We start from the raw sequence: 18,071 nt of genomic DNA, 5'->3' as shown, positions 1-18,071 counted from the left end.
AAACTCAATTTCTTTCTACCAGGTTTGGATTGACAGGTGAGAACTTGGGACAACTTTGGAGTTTTAAAATATTTTAAAAGAGATTTAAGAGTAGAGTTGAAATTATAACATATTTAAAAGGGCTCCTTCTCTCCACTTTTGGAGAGAGAAAATTCACTTTTTTTCTCTATTATCTTCAGTTCTTTACTCTTCTCTCCCCACTTAACCATCCAAACAAGAGAAATGGACAGGAATTCATTTATTTTCTCTTTTCTTTTTTCCATTTCTCTCAATCCAAACACAATGAGAATGTATGTTATTTTCTGGTATGATTTTTTTTTTTTTTCTTTAGTTATTATTTTAAAGATGAGGTATTAGAGTTCCATATTCTGCCCAAATCCCCCGAATACATACAATATCCTATAAATCACATATACTAAATAAGTCAGAATAATCCGTGTGGGTGGTCAGTGAGGGGGTTTGGACTTAAGACCTCTCCTTTATTTTGGAGGAAAGTCTTGGCACTACACGCAACATCTAAGTCTTGGAAGAGTTTAAAACCACGTTCACATGTCGAAACAGAAGCAATAATTCCTTGGATAAGATAAAAGCTCAATGTAGATTGGTGAACGTAGTCTAGCAACAAATATTTTCATTATAACACAACTGGCTAATATTTACTAAGTTGAGTTCTCCATCTCCATTTCCATGGATGCATAAATAAATATTTACAAAATTAAGGATCACGTGGAGATGCGTTGTTGGCTGAATTTTTTTTTTTAATAATGATGATGTCCTCGTAGAAATTAAACAATCTGAAATGTCATTGTCAAACACCACCAACAATTGGTTAGTGAGGATGGTTGATGTTGTTTCAACATCTTGTTGGATTTTTGTTTTGATTATTTTAAGTAAGGAATTGAGATTTTTTGTGTAAAAGTTTTATGCCACGTGGCTCATAAGTGAGAATGTGAGACTCCTACTAATAGAGAGCAAACTAAATTAGTTATCATATGTGTCATATCTCCATAGGTTTGATTTGGTGCTTCGTGGTGGTGCGAAACACCATCAATGCTTGCGCATCGCGTTTAGGGCACTTTGCACTTACGCATTGTTGCAAAAAATTAGGGAGCCTTAAAGTTTTTTAGATTTAAAGGTATCCAACGATTGTGGTTAATCCATCATGTTTCATGATAATCTGACTAAAACATTTTGACATCTTTTTTCTTGTGTATCCCGAAAAAAAAGATTTATTGTTCTTTGCACTTGCCACGTTGACCAAGCACATATCGGGTAAAATTTTTTGAGTCAAAATATCACGACTCATTCCATAATCCTCAAATCTCATAAAAATAGGTCTTAGCAACTGAAACACATACATATCTAAGTAACAATACTAAATATAAATTGGCACGCAGTACCCTAATGTGTCTCAAGCAAAAGCATAAGTACTCTAAACACTACTCAAACTAGTGGAGGTGCAACTGTTCATCGAAACCCTTAAACCTTAGGTACCTCCTTGCAAATCTCTCTCCTCAAGGATTGGGTCTTGTAGACATCCCATTTTTTATATTCGTTTGATTAATTAATTTGTCAACCTGATTGTGATAGTTCTCGATGATGGAGAAGGTTTTTATTTGCCACTAGCTGTGTTTCCTCGAATGAGATATTTCACTTTAGAAATCTTAGAAACTACACTACACTAGGAGAGTGTGACCATTAACATAGAAATCATCATCTTAAAACTAAAAGAAGTTTTATGAGAAAATTTAACAAAAATGATCAAATTACCAAAATACCTCTGATGTTAAAACACCCCTAGAGATTACATAACACTTAGGAAAATCCTTCCTAACACAAAAAAAAAAAAAAATGGAAATCTCGACCCAAATAAATTGATTTGACTATTTTTATAAAAAAAATCGATCAAATTATCAAAATACCCTTCGTGGGAACCACACCCATTTCACGCAAAATTTTTTTAAATGACACAAACCAACATTTCCATTGAATTTCTCACAAAGAATTGATTCTAAAACATTTCAAAATGTCAAAAAATAACCTTCCAACACAAAAGCCCTCTTTGAGGGTAAAACGATAATTTTTCAACTTTAAAATATTTAAATTTGAAATCATTAATTAAAAATCTTAAAAATTTAAAGTGAAATCTTAATAAATTAAATTAAATTAAAAAAATTTAACAAAGAAATGTGATTAATTAAGCCCATGGGCCCAATTTCAAGTGGCAGTCAATTTATTCAAGTTAGACCTACGTAACATTCAATTTATCCTTGTTACCATATTTGGGTAACTATTTATCTGGCTCAGATTGACCATCGACCAAGGTTTAAATACTTGAACCAATTATGTTAGTCATTCGACGACTACAAATCCTTCGTAATCACCAACTAATCTATGAGCAAACTCCTTACTTTTAAGGCTATCAAAAGGCAATGCAATGTGAGTCTTGATTATCTCTATACTATATAAATATCATATTTACACACAAATATTCATAAGGAAAGAAGATGAGAAATTCTCAAATTTCATGTATTATACTACTCTCTAAGATATCTTATACTATTGAAGAGAATAGAATATCAAGTGTTATCCTAGATTGACCCATCACGTTCGAAAATATAACATGTATCATTCTTTCTAGGTTTTCTATAACCATTTTCTGGTAAACAAAACTAAATTTTTTTATGTACATACATAGTTTTTTTATTATAAAAAATACAAATAAAGGTATGATGGTGCCCTCTAGTTACATCCATCTATCTTTAAATCATATATCATGTGATCGTGAGAATATGAAATATTCAACCATCTATCTATCTATCTATCATGCGTAATGTGGCATAACCACTGTATAAGGCTAAAGTCACTATCCCATCAATCAATAAAAAATAGAAGTTTTCTCAATCCATCCATCAATATATTAATAAATCATCTATCATCCTAGATATCTATCAAAATACACTTTGTAAAATATTTGTGATTCTAACCTGTCAATCAATTCCACATGACAGTCTTTGTTGAGTATACAAATTTAGAAAAGCATGATAAAACAGTAAATAGTTAAAGTTGTGAAAATTTAGGTAAGTGTTAAAATGTCATTTTTCAAAATTCTTCAAATGAAAAACAAATTTTTGAAATGAAAATCTTAAATAAAAGAGTTGACATAATGGAAATTTTAAAGCTTAGTTTGAAATAAAATCCAATGAAGAAGGGGGTCGAAAATCTACAAGAACGCCAAAATTCACATTTTGTTCTTAAATAAGAAAAGAAAAAAAGATTTTGATTATTTGAGTTTTAGATTTTTTAAATAAGTTTTATTGAATCTAAAAGGGGGATATTCCCTTATTTTCATTAAATAGCTTAAAGTTACTTAAATATTTTAATGAATTAGGCATAAAAAATGTATATACTAATGGGGAAAGACTATGCTGAAATAAAGTTCTTCTTCACATAGGGTTGGACGATCGACATAGGCTCGGTCAACCGAACCCGCAAAGTACACATTTTGCACTTCTTCAAGGGGCAACCAGTCAGTCGACCGAGTGTAAATGTTTTGTTATCTTCTTTTCTGATTTTGTCACAAATTCACCTCAAATTCTTTCATAAGTCTTCTAATACATAAATAATTCATATAACTCATATATCTATTTATTTTATATCATTTAACACATGATTTACAAATTTAAAATAAAATCTACAAATTTAAACCATCTAATCAGGCAAGATTTTGGAGAATGTTAGACCTATATTGAAAGTCTAATCTAATTCTTTGATCTAAACAATTTCTATCAAAAGTTTTTATAATTAAATGTTAGAAGGAAAGAGTTCTTATCTCATTTGCATCTTCTACGAAAGATCAACTTCACACGCTTTCTTTGTTAGATCTCAAAACTTTCACTTTGACTAACCGTGATTTTCTTGGATCTGGCAACTTGAAACTTTTATTCTCTTTCATCAAGTCTCATATCTTGCTATACGTCTTCGGATATAAATTTGTATTTCTAAGGTGGATAGGGTTAGGGTTTTGTTCTTGGAGGAGAAAATACAAAGTCTGTAAATTTTCTTTAAGTTTAGTATTTATAATGACATAGGGACTTAAAAGTCAATTTTGAGTTTATTTTCTTTTATTTAAAATGTTTATGTCCCAGGCTTTGATTTTTGCAAACTTATTATCTATTTTAGGTAATTTTTCGATACAAACCTAAAGATGTCCTCTGATTTTTTAGAATCAATTCTTATCAATTTTTTTTACTATGTGACCAATCTTAATTAAAAATCCCCGATATATGCAAAATATGATAACCACTTACCTCAAGATACATGCTGAAAATTTATGGCATTACATAAATGTGGACTTATTTTTATTCTTTAACTTACCTATTTTAACTTCCATTGTATTAAGAAAATTTTTGTGAAATTTGTATAGTATTATTATTAAAGGATTTTTGATCATCTTGGTTTCTAGAATTTTAGTGGAAAGTAGTTTTTATTTTAGGTCTTGGGGAGATCTAGAACTAGGACCATTGAGGGGCATTAGGAAAGAAAGATTTTATAGTATGGGTTGTTAAAATACTGTCCCAAATTCTCAAAGAGAAGATTTAGTTTCTTGTCTCTTTTTCTCTAAGGTTAAAGTGCAATTGTTTACTGTATTATTTTCTCTGTTATAATTATGTTATTGTATTGTTTTTCCGCTCAAATTTTAATTTTTAATTTGATTTGTACACATTCTATGCCTCTTTTTCATTTCAAGGTAATTTTCGAAGGCCAAGATAACACAATAAAATAAATTTGAAGGGCTTCTCCTTATGTCCAAAATAAAATAAATTGTGGTTGAAGGAACAACTTTTATATTATGTGGTTCAACGTCTAGAATGAATTTTGTTCACAAGCGGAGGTAGAGGAATTTCATTCTTATTTCTCTAAAGTTTGTTAATTTGTAATTAGTTCAATTCGTTTGTTTTCTTCAAAGTTGTCCCATTTGAAAATTTTGAAAACATGATTTGATCTTGATTGAAGTCAAATAAAGTAATTTATTTATTTTATTTTCTTTCACTTACTTCCTCTAAGTTTTGTAATCTCATTTTACTAAAAGGTTTCCACTTAAATATGTGTGACTAATAACTTTGTAAAAGTTTTTTTGTAAAAAAATTCCAAAATTAAAATATTTTTCGAGGTTGGATATGTAAGTAAGTACAGATGCTCTTGTGAATGACCCATGCCATAGGCACATGCATTGTGCTGTAGGCATGGGCACTAATTAGTTTTAATTAACACAAATGTTTGTACCTAAAATTTGTTAGAATCTATGAGACGTTTTGGCCTAATTAACCTAGGTACATTAACCTCCACGAGTTTAATTTCTAAATTGCATGCGAATTCTATAAAACATAATATTATTAGAATTATATTATCTAAAGAATTAATAGGAGACCTTGATGGATAAGAAATCTACTAAAAAATTAGGCTAAGCTCTCAATCTTCATTTATAAAAGGGATTGACTAATCCCATATTGGAGTTGTTGAAAATACATGAAACGTTAGGTAAAGAGAGTGATATCCATCAATAATAAAACTCAACTAATTCAAATAGAGAGAAGGGGGAAAATGAGTCTAGGAGAAAAAAAAATACTAATTCGATTGAGATTTCACAAAACACGAGGAAAGAGGAGATTAAATGAATTATCTTCAAAAGCATTGGATTAAAGGTTTAGCCATAACACAATGTAAGTAACGATAACTTGAATTAGATTTTGTTCATGAACGATTGTTTTTTTTTTTTTTTTCTAACCGAGTGTCCGGGCCAGCTTGAGTGCACCACAACTAATCTCGGGGAGGACTACCACAGCAACTCACCGCCATGGTCCCCCAGTTAAATCATGAGAAAAAAATTCAAAAGGGGAATCGAACCCGTAACATGCGCCTAACCCATACTTCACGTGCTCGCCCTTACCACTTAGGCGGTATGGGTGGGTTTCATGAATGATTGTTTGAGATATGTGTTTTGATTCTATTGGGACAAAATAATATTCGTATTGAGATTTAAATGTATAAAATAATCAATAAAATTGTGAATATTAATTTGTTTCAACAAATACTCAAAACTCTTCTCTTATAATCATAAAGTAATATAGGTATAATAAGAATAAGTAACTAATATCAATCATCATCAATCATAGCTTAAAAACTTGTCAAGCGATCAAGCAAGATGGACAATGTGAATTATCCATCACATTGACTCATCCTAGATTTGAGATGATGTTCGTTATTTTTAAAATATTGTGCACTCAAAGTAACTCAGATGTTTTTATTTTTATTTATTGAATAAATAATTTTTAATGATTTAAAAATTTATTATTTATTATGAATGAGCATCTATTAACCCACCATATAATAATAAAAAATATATTAATAAATAATTTTAGAATAATTTAATGATTTGACTCGTATAAAACGAGAGAACTCGGATGAGTCATCTCGGTATCCCGTGGGAACCAGGTGGGCGACTGAAATCATGAATCTAAAATTCTCAATCAATCATAAATATAGTTCCAACTTCCAAGTTCTCTCTCTAGCTCTCTCTCTCTCACACACACACACACACACACACACACGCACGCACGCAGCTTGATCGCTTCTATATTCTGGTAAATTTTTTTCCAGAATTTGTTATGATCTGTTGACTCTCCAGTAGCTTCGTCCTTTCAAATCTAACACACATTATAGATATTTTTTAAAAATTGTTTTTCTGTAATTCTACAATCAGGCTAATTTTTTTTTAGCTTCATTTTCACATATAGTTCAATTCAGTAGTTTTTCATCAAATTGTGATATTTCTTTGTAATTCTCTAATAGAAAATATGTGTTATTTTATAGCTCTAACATACATTCTTTAATTTTGGGTACCGAAGCCGCAGCTTCAGAAATGGCGCAGCGTCCCCAGATTGCAGTGTTAGGGTCAGGTACCTTTGTTCGAACTCAATACATTCCCAGACTTAGAGAAATGGCCGATCTTGTGCTTGTTAAAGCAATTTGGAGTCGTAGTGAGGTAACTAATTTACTTTTTAAAGAATTGCTATTTTTGTTCTAGTTTATGTTGTAGATGCCATTTTTGTTACGAATCCAACCTAAGGGCAAGACGTTAAGATTCAGTAAATACACTTCCAAACTTTACTTTTCCTACCAAAAATGCCCTTAAAAGAAAAAAGTATTTTCTACCAGAATTATCCTCAAATGGTCATTTTCAAGGTATATTTATATTTAATGCATCTTAATGCGGTAACAGGTCAACTAAACCCATACATAAAAAATAACAAGGTGTTAATGGTCTGGAAATTTAATCCTATATCTCTTTTTTTTTGGGGCTGTAACATACGATCATGCTGTACAGCCAGCCAATGTCCACGAAGCCTATTATGTGTCAGCTTTCACTTTGGTACCCTTCTTTTTTGCACTCCCCTCAGGTCCCCCTTTCACAAATGTCCTCGGTATGCATTTTGTGCCGGTTTTCACTTTGGTACCCTTCTTTTTGTCAACCCCCCCCCCCCCCCCAAGTTGTCCATTAAAAGATTTGAACATGAGGTGTGGTGCTGGCTCTAATACCAAATGATTTGAACCCAACCAATACACCAAAAATGCCTGTGTTAGTGGTGCGGAAAAGTAAGCTTGTATCTTTTTGGGGTCATAACCTACCACCACTCTTTTGTAGTTGTCATCTGCTGTGGCCCATGTGTCAGCTTTCACTCTAGTACCCTTCTTTTTGGGCCCCCATGTAGCCTTTTCCCAAGTTGCTCCTTCTGAGATTCGAACCTGAGACATGGTACTAGCTTTGATACTAAACCCTCATAGAAGTATGGTCAGATCTTCACTCTTTGTTAGGAATAATGGTCCAGTTAAGTACTTCACTTGATATTTCTCTCAGCCCATTTCAGAGACAGGCTTCCGATTCAACCATTACACAAAAGAGTCATGATCCAGTATGGTGTCCCGTTCCTATAGATACGAACGGTGTCTACTTGGCATGCTTTGGTTGGAGAACAAACACATTCGGCTGCATGTACAGCTTGGTTAGTAGCCCGAGGTGTTTTAAAATTCAACCAAAGTGTGCCACATAGACACCGTTTCTATTTTATAGGAATGGAAAACCGTATTGGATCCTTAGTCTACACCAAAAAGACTGAGGTAATAGTGGTGCGGAAAGTTAATCTCTTCGCCCTTTGGAGTTGTAATAATCTTTCAATTTTGTTTCATTGTTTATGTCTATCTATTAATGTAGGAATCTGCAAGGGCTATTGTGGTACTTGCTAGTGAGTTTTTTCCAAAAATAGAATGTAAGTGGGGTGATGCCGGTCTTGATGACATTATTCAAGATACTTCCATACATGGAGTTGCAGTTGTATTGGCTGGTCAAACTCAGGTATGGCCATCCATTTTGTGTTACAGTAGTTTTACTTGTCATTTTGGTTTTAATCTTTCTTGTTCTACATCTTTTAGGTTTATTTATAAACACCAATGTTCATCTTCCATGGATTTTTTCCCATATGCACACTCCACAACAGAACTTTGAACTTAGTAAATTAAAGAACCCGAATGATTTAAAGTGATTAATTTGGTGGAATGTGTATAATAAATGAAAGCCCCTTGCTTCAAGGATGAAAAAGGCCTCATGTCCATGTTAATTGTGATGTTTCAGACTACTTGGTAGAATGAATTTGCTACTAATGGAGTAATTGGGTGGAAACAAATGTTCCTTCCTTCTCCATGATGCTTGATGACTATCCAACAAGTTTCTTTAAACGCTCAAAGCCTATTTACAGTAGTCAGTCGTAAATGTGTTCTATAGGATGATCACCAACCTGAATGGTGAGACAGGGGACCTTTTTTTGTTTTTTTTTATTGATTCTCCATTGAAGTGTGGTAACTGTTCTTAGAGTCATTCGTTTTAGTTAGATCCGCCCAAAACAAGACTTAAGTAATGAGTCTCAATTGGCAGATGCTTCCCCTTTTTAGTCTTCTTACCCTTGTCCCTAATATTCGGTAGTAAGTAGCCGCACCAAATTATCCCTCTTTGTTGATGGGTGATGAATTGGGTTTGAACAGATGTGCTTGGGTTTATCACCTACTAGATAAATGTTGTGGACCTAATAAGGAGCCCATTGCTATTTTCTTCAACATCACTTCATATTTAAGAGATTTATCAACTTGTTAATTTACTTCTATTTCAAATAAACTGCTAAATAACAGAAACCAAAACCAAAATAATCAAAAAAGAATAAAGGGAACTAAAAAAGGAGAAAACAAGAAAAAAGGAAAAAAAGACCCATCCGGTGAATCATTGTGATGATGTTTTTCCCAACAAACTCAGTTTGAGAAAAGCTTCAATTGACAGTTGGGCCTATTGTTGCAGGTCGAGATTTCGTTGAGGATGTTAAGGGCGGGGAAGCATGTCCTTCAAGGTGATTTTGCTTTTGAAAAGCACAACGGAAACACTATTATGTTCTTTCTTCTTCTTCATTTTTTTTTTTTTTGATAGGTAAATGGGTGAGGGGAGGGGGCGTTGATCCCAAGTTTATGGCATTAACGCTCTCAGACTTTACTAACTCACGAAGTTGGCACCTTCTTATGCTCTCATGAGTCTTCTCATGGCATTTCATTCCATAGGCTTCTGTAAATTCAGATTACTGTGGAATGTTCTGACATGAAAAATGAAATCCCCCCTGCAGGACCTCAATAACAGGATTCTTATTATAATTTGTTTAAAATGCCATTTGTTTCAGTGTTTCAATAATTTGAAAAACCTTATAGGTACTATACACATCTGTAAATTCTGAAATATTCCATTTAAAATTTGTGAAATTATTTTTCATAAACAAATTTAGAAAATATCTATTTGAGTAAAGAGAGTTACTATTGCCACACCAACTTTTACTAACACCACACCAACAGTGTGCAATTCTTTGGTGATTTACATATGAATTGGTGTGGCATTAGTAAAAATTGGCGTGGCAATGGCAGCTCTCTTATGTAAATGAAAGTCAGAATACAATTTCACACTTTTCATATCGAGACGCATTCAAAGTGTTTGTACCATAGCATACCTTGAAATATTGCATTTGGCGGGTTGGGCTTGGGTTAGCCCGAGTTAGGTAATTTTGGCTGGTTGGGCTCATTGAACAACCCTAAATTTATTTTGATCAATAAATAAATTGTATATCCTAAACAAGAAATACGACATCGAATACAAAATAATTATTAAATAAAATCACATAAAACCTCCAAATCCATCATTGAAAGAATATTAAATCAAATCATACTACACCAAAGTGCACATTGATAATATCCAATTGTCCACAAGCCATAATAATAAGATAAAATGAAAAAAAAATCTTGATGATGCTTCCCTTCACTTCTTAGTCCTTAATGTCAATACCTTTAATGATATGATTCTTCATCTTTAAGAAATTATGCATATAATAGAAACAAAAACAAAAAATAATCTATTTTCCCCCTTAATTATAGGAAAGAAATAATTTTAAAAATACTTTAGAAAAAAATGTAACTAATATGAAAATATTTATATATTAGTATGTAGCATCAGGTTCGGGTTGCCTGAACCCTCAATGCGAGCTCAACCTGATTTGAGGTCGAGTTGAGATATTCTAACCCAGGCTCGACTCATCTTCTACATAACTTGGCCTAGGCTCTCCCATCAAGCGGGTTGAGTTTGGGCTTGCCCGCCCAAGTTGCAGCCTACACATGGGTTTGTTCCCTGAAAAGTGATCATAAAAATAGTAATGGAACGTATTCCATTTGTACATTTATGAATCACAAAACATACCAATCCATTTCGGTATTTATGAAACATACTTATTCTAGATTTCAGAACACACTGAAATGTTCTGATCCTGAGATGTGAAAAATGGATACTTGGGTCGAGATGGAATGAATCTTTGAACATTGCTTATAATTATACACAAAGGTGAAGCATATCTATATAAGTATTTACAGTTCATCGATTGAACAACCATTCTTTATCGCTCCTTTATTATTATTATTATTTTGTTCTTCTGTTAAATTCTAAGTAGTGTCTCTTGTCTTTGTATTTCTGATTGACGTGGTGGATCTGAAGAGAAACCAGCTGCAGCCTGTAAGTGAGATCTGATCATTTTGATTAATTCGTTCTTTATAGTTCTCTTTTAGATTATGATCCCTATTTTGTAAATTAATTCCTTTTGTGTGGTATTACATTTTGGAAAAGTAGTTTCTCCATTAAATCATCCTAGAAATAGAACTTTTGATAACTACCAATAGGGTTTATGAGTTTTTCTTTTATGATTTCTCTTCATCTCAGCAGAATAGGGACCTCACAGGGAAGTTTGATTGGATGTGTGTGTAAAATATAGAACTCATTGATCATTTCAAAGCTCGGGATGATTGAAGTTTCTCCGTTCCTTTGGATACTATATGATTATGATAGGTCTTCTTGTTGTATCCTTGGTAATATCCACACATTATATTCAATAATGTGTAAAAGAAAACATCCTCCTTTGTTGTGTATTTTCATCTCTAATATGTTCCAAACAAACATACCTGTGGACACCATGGTTTTACTTGAGGAAGTTTTTTTTCCCCTCTTTTGATAAGCACTTGACAACATTTTGTGGGGCATCCAGAGATAATACTGCTATATAACAATGACAGGAACATATGTGTGTGACATTAAATTTGAGATGTTTGACACGGTGCATGTAGAAGACTGGAATGCAGACTTGTTCGTATACATCTATCCATATCTTAGTTAATCAGAAAGTTATGTAAAGAATAAGGAAAGAAATATATGGAAGGTAAAAAGTAAACATTTCCGTGCATCAGAGTTATCCAATAGTGATGCAGGACAACCTAGATCTGTTCGATTCTAAGGTTGTTCTATTTTGGAAAGGGTTAAATTGGTGGTGATGAAGGTCAAAGAATTCTTGATCGATTCAAGAAATCAAGATTTCAAGAAAATCAAGAAAACAATAAAAAAAATGAAAAAGATGAGAAGGTGATAGAAAAGATAGTACCTTGGAATCACACCAAGGGTTCTTGATATCACACCAAGATGGATGATCTCTAATCACTGTAAAAGCTGCAAAATTTCTTTTTGTTCCATAAAAATAATTACAATAGCTATAAATATATAGGCTAGACTCAAAACCCTAATCCTAAAATTACATAAATATGGAGTTTTCTTTTTAACCTTGAGAAGTCAACCTCGTGTAAGATTGACACCCCATCAGTATTTTGGCCATAATTTTCTCAAAACTCATCGGAATTGCTAAATTTTGGGCTTGTTGGATAAGTAATTGAATATCGACCCAATACAACCAATTTGACCCCTTAAAATAAGGTCTAAAGAAAAATGACGTGAATAATTCCTAAACTCTTAAAGGACTTTTAAAATAATTAAAAGACATAAAAATCAAATAATCAAATTTAAAACTAATCCCAATAAAAAAAACTTTAGACCCAAACAAGTTGCAATATAAATAATTCCAAAATTCCCGTTGGAACTTGTGACTGCTGGCTTGATTTGCATTCCGCATCAAATAGACTCACTAACATCAATAGATTATAAAAGGGAAACCGATCGAACTAGCTATATTTGCATTAAACAACTTAAAAGCATACTAGCTTTCTTCTAAAGCCATTTTTTTTTTTTTTAATTTACAAAATCATTACAATAAAGGGTGAAACTTCCCTACACATCAGGATGCATCAGAATACACACTTATACATGTGAAAACATTTGGACTCAGAAAATAAACCTTAAAAATATTGTGTCATTACATAGGAAAGAAATGTATAACATTGCAGTTGAACACAAAATCCTAATGATACTAGGATAATGTAATTGAACTACTAAACATGTACTTAGTATCTCCTAACGTAGGATGGTATTTGTTGTTTTGATATAGGGTACAAACCTTTTAATTTATTGATGATGTATATGTGAAACAACGAAGTAGTAAAGAGAAAAAAATCGCACATGAAACACATAAGGATTTACGAGGTTCGACAGTATGCTTACGTCCATGGATCAAAACCAATCTTCTTCTCTAAGAAATCAAAGGAGAACAATACAAGAAAAACACCCAAGGTTTTATCCCAAACCCAAGCCTTGTAACCCTTGTACACCCCTCACTTTCTCTTTCAAACCCTAGAAGAGAAAATCCTTAAGTTTTTACAATCCTAGAGATCTCTGTTTATAAAATTGGGAGTTACTAAAACGTGTCTATCTCCCCAAAAATAGAAACCCTAAAAATAGAAAAAACCCAGAAGAAAATATTACATAATTCCTTTTTTAGTAACCCTTAAAAGGAAACAAAATTCACTACAATTGCACAACAATCTCCAACTTGGCTTGAATTCTTTCACACCCAAGACCTAGAACAATAACCTGTCACACATGCCCATCTCTCTACCTTGGCCCAAATACTAAAACCATTATGGAGAGAAATCGCACATGTTTCACACAATGAACTTTGCATCACCTATACCCAGGATGTAACTCCACCTTAAACCTGAATCAACCTGACTCAGTCAACTGTTTGATAATGCCGACAGAGATGTCCTCATCACATTGGCCTTTTAAGCCACTGGTTACACACACTATTGAATCATCCTGGTCCACCCTGACTCGATCACATGGCCAATGCAGATGTGTAGCTACCTCGAGCCGACTGCCTAGTCAACTCTAGGCAAGGACTTCGACTAGGAACCACCTCATGATCATGTGCAACTTGGAAACACAAATCTTTCTCTGCCCCATCCATGAAAGAGATTCTCCGTAAATGTCTACTACTCTGTATACCCTATTTCCAACCTATTTCGAGGTCTTGGAAATATTATGAATCACTGTATTTCCAACCAAACGATATAAATCACCACACTTTTCTCCCTTGATTAGGACCATGTAACCACGTGTGATTTTCATAACTCCACCTCTAGTTGAATACCAACAACCCATAGAGTCCAACTTGCCAGTGATATTATATTCTTTAGCATCTTTGGGTCAAAAGACACATCACTTAAAGTATGTATCACTCCATCACACATTTTGATTTTTATCGTACCAACTCTTCTGACATTACAAACAGATCTATTACCAAAGGAAACACATTTGTTTTCCTTTTTGGAGCATATATGAATAGAAAAACCTGAATCTAATACTTACTCATCATTATAAAAAGTGTGGATACCTTTGGAGACTATGAGAACATCTCCGTAACCATTATCACTTTCTACTGCAACAGTTGTGCTACCAAAACTATCCTTACTTTCTTTCTGTTTCTTTCCGCACAAGTTGGACAATCCTTTTTTATGTGACTATATTCCATGCAGTAGTAGCACTGTATGTTGCCCTTCCCCATCGTTTTGGATCTACTTCTATTTTTAGATCCTCTATCCAAAGTCCTTCCTCATTGATTCCCTCCACGAATAATCAACCCTTGAGCATTGCTTTCAAGACTAGGCTTTCTCCTAATATCGTTTGGTAGAAGTGTTGCTTTAACCTCTTCCAACTTCACCGTATCTTTCCCATACAGAAGCATAGTCACCAAATTGTCGTAAGAACCCAAAAGTGAGGTTAAAAGCATAAGGGCCTTAACTTCTTCCCTTAACTTAACATCAACTTTGTGTAGTTGATCCAAGATCTAATTGAATACATTCATGTGTTCCAGGAGATTCTAGCCCTCGGCCAGTTTCAAGGCATATAATTGCCTTTTCAGAAATAACTTGTTGGTCAAGCTCTTACCCATGTATAGATTTTCCTACTTCTCTCACAGTTTTAGTGCTGATTCCTCCTCTGTCACTTTAAACAAAATGTTATTTGCTAGACAAATTCAAATAGTGCTAACTGTTCCCGCCTCAATGTTTTTCCCAATTTGCATCTGTCATATTCTCTGGTTACCAGATTTTTCTTGCAACGCCCTAGCCAGGCCTTGTTAAATTGGAATGTCCTTCACCCTTCTTTGTCACATATTGAAATTGCCATTCCCATTGAATCTCTCAACCTCAAACTTCGTGTTCGAATTCTTCACTGCCATCGTATTAAACCCCAAACGAAAAACCAAGTATGATCTCAAAAAACATAGTTGATCTGTACTAACTCTCCATACAAACCCGATTAGCTATGATACTAATTTGTGAAAACAACAAAGTAGTAAAGAGAACAAAAAATCGAACATGAAACACAAGGATTTATGTGGTTTGAAAGTGTGCCTACGTCCACGGATCAGAACCAATCTTCTTTACTAAGAGATCAAAGGAGAATAGTGTTATCTACTCAGTACTGATTTCTTATGGACAGAGAGAGAAGTTTGAAAAATTCTGATTTTAAAATTGAATGTAATAGAAGAAATATTACCGAAATAATGATTGAGGCGTGCACAAAGCACTGTCCTAAAACGAAATTCACCCCTGCTATGGTACCACAGTCTATAGGCGTTCGTTCTGCAGGATTCAACAACCACGTATCCAAAAGGGTACTCTAAATTGGAACGTAACTTCGAATTCGACGATGTTGTGTGCTCTCACAACGAATAATAAATTACTGATTCGAAAAATATAAAATAGCAGAGAAATCAAGTAAGTTAAATCGACTAAAAACTTGGATATAAATAAAGAGAAAGTGACTGTTTAAAACAATCACAAACCTATTGAATGTGCTGGTTCTGAACAGACACATTGTGCTGGTTCAGAATAAACACACTGGTTCAAAACAAAATTTAAATTTAAAACGTCTAAATTTTGAAAATTAAAAGTGGGCCTTGAAAATTAAAGCAAAAACGGGCCCTTTGCGCAAACTCACGTGAGGTGTAAATCCGAGATTTTGCACCCCCCCCCTTGCGCGCACGTCGTACGTGCGCACACGCATTAAGGTTTTCGAACCGGTGGATCCAAATTCCAATTGGAACCTTGGGTTTTCCTCTTGGGTCCCCCGTGTGCGCGCGTGAGCCCGCCCACTACTTCTATCCGTGTTTAAAGTTATTAGAAGCACAACTATTTAAGAATTGCAAATCAATTCTTCTCCTAGTCGATGTGGGACTAAAATTACTCAAGGCAAAAACAACACTATCAACTAAACTAAAAGCAATAAAGTAAAAAGCATAAAACAAACATGGGATTGAATTATCCTATAGTTAATAGATTGATTTATCATATGGTTAGAACTAATTGATTATTAAAGGGTTTTCAAATTCAACTCTCTAAATTCCAACAAATAGTACAAGAAAAACACCCAAGGTTTTAATCCCAAAACCCAAGCCTTGAAAACCTTGTACACCCCTCTTCCTTTCTCTCTCAAATCCTAGAAGAAGAAAACCCTTTACAACCCTAAAGATCTCTGTTTATAAAATCGGGAGTTACTATTAGAATGGTATTCAGTTGTTAGAGTCTGAGCTAGTATTGTTAGAGTCTGAGCTAGTATTCAGGAAGAACAAGTCAGTAGGAGTACGAGTTGAACTAGTCCAATAACATGGCAATCTTTAAGCCACAATTGTAGCTGTTTAGTTACAATAGGAGTCTGTATCAGATCCTATATAATAGGATCAGTTTCCTTGTTTATGTATCAAGTTAGTTCTATTCAATTCATTTCAGTTTTTTCTCTTTAGACTGTCTCTACTCTGTTATACTCTCCTCTTCACAGGTCTACAACTGGTATCAGAGCCTTGTTTGGTGATTTCAGCAAGCCAGGAGAGTTGTTATTCAGCCGGTCTTGTTGTGTTTCAATGGCTGAGAGAGAGTATTTTGTGCAAGCCTCTATTCCTCGTTTCGATGGTCACTATGACCATTGGAGTATGCTCATGGAGAATTTTTTGAGGTCGAAGGAGTATTGGAGCATTGTTGAATTTGGTATCGGTGAACCAGTAAATGCAGAAGCACTAGGAGCAATGACAAATGCTCAGAAAACTGAGTTGGAGCAGAGACGGCTGAAGGACTTGAAGGCTAAGAATTTTCTTTTCCAAGCCATTGATCGGTCGATCTTGGAGACGATTCTAGCAAGAGATACTTCTAAAGAAATCTGGGATTCGATGAAAAAGAAGTATTGTGGAACAGCCAAGGTGAAACGTGCGAATCTTCAAGCTCTTCGTTCAGAATTTGAGACTCTTCGTATGCAATCTGGAGAGACCATTTCAGGATACTTCTCAAGAACGATGGCTATTGCAAACAAGATGCGTATACATAGTGACAAAATGACAGATATTGTCATCATTGAGAAGATTTTGCGGTCGATGACTCCAAAGTTTGAGTATGTGGTGTGTTCCATTGAAGAATCCAATGATTTGGATACCCTCTCCATCAATGAATTGGAGAGTTCTATGCTGGTTCATGAGCAGAGAATGAACCAACATGAGACGTCCGAACAAGCCTTGTTTTTTAGCCATAAAAATTCTAAAGGCAGAAGTTCTAGTCGGGGACGAGAAAGAGGTGCAAGTCATGGCAATGGAGCTGGACGTGGCAGTGATAATCCCAATGGAGGAGCCCACGAATCGAAATCCAGCAATAAGTCCAATATTAAGTGCTACCGGTGTCACAGGTATGGCCATTACCGTTCAACTTGCACGGCTAAGGTATATAAAGAGAAAAGCGAGAAGTCCAATTTTGCTGAAAAAGAAGAAGAAATTGCTCTTTTAATGGCTTATCATTCTGTAGAAGATAGCCATTCAAACATGTGGTACTTAGACAGCGGTTCAAGTAATCACATGTCCGGAGATAGATCATTGTTTTCAAACTTGGATGAAACCGTTCGAACTTCTGTAAAGTTTGGAGATCATTCAAAGGTTTCTGTTATGGGATTTGGCGATGTGAAACTTCGGGCTAAAGATCACAGTACTCGAACTATCTCGAGTGTTTTCTATGTCCCAGATTTGAAGACCAATTTGCTTAGTATCGGTCAGCTTCAAGAGGATGGGTATGTTTTCATCATTAAGAATGGCTTTTGTCAGATAGAAGATCCACAAGAACGTCTTCTTGCCCAGGTCCAAATCACCAAGAATCGTTTGATTCCCTTGCATTTAGACTCTGATGATCTT

General features: G+C 34.2%; 1 protein-coding gene across 3 annotated transcripts in view; it reads left to right on the top strand.

Moving 5' to 3' along the window:
• The first annotated feature begins 6,524 nt into the window (after positions 1-6,524).
• LOC147386768 (NAD(P)-binding Rossmann-fold superfamily protein) overlaps positions 6,525-18,071 on the top strand; it is a 32,576-nt gene continuing 21,029 nt past the window's right edge. The window contains exons 1-5 of one of the 3 annotated variants that reach the window (XM_086424030.1): positions 6,525-6,644; positions 6,909-7,045; positions 8,273-8,413; positions 9,404-9,452; positions 11,126-11,143. In XM_086424030.1, coding sequence (XP_086280156.1) covers positions 6,923-7,045; positions 8,273-8,413; positions 9,404-9,452; positions 11,126-11,143 — 331 coding nt within the window. In that variant the 5' untranslated portion in view covers positions 6,525-6,644; positions 6,909-6,922. The remainder of the gene's footprint in view (positions 6,645-6,908; positions 7,046-8,272; positions 8,414-9,403; positions 9,453-11,125; positions 11,144-18,071) is intronic. The other 2 variants (XM_086424032.1, XM_086424031.1) reach the window with 2 other exon arrangements.

Source organism: Akebia trifoliata, chromosome 14, assembly GCF_017979445.1.
Source record: "Akebia trifoliata isolate Shusen 1 chromosome 14, ASM1797944v1, whole genome shotgun sequence".
Classification (NCBI taxonomy): Eukaryota; Viridiplantae; Streptophyta; class Magnoliopsida; order Ranunculales; family Lardizabalaceae; genus Akebia; species Akebia trifoliata.
The sequence above is the reverse complement of the archived record's forward strand: the minus strand, read 5'-3'. Positions and strand labels throughout refer to the sequence as shown.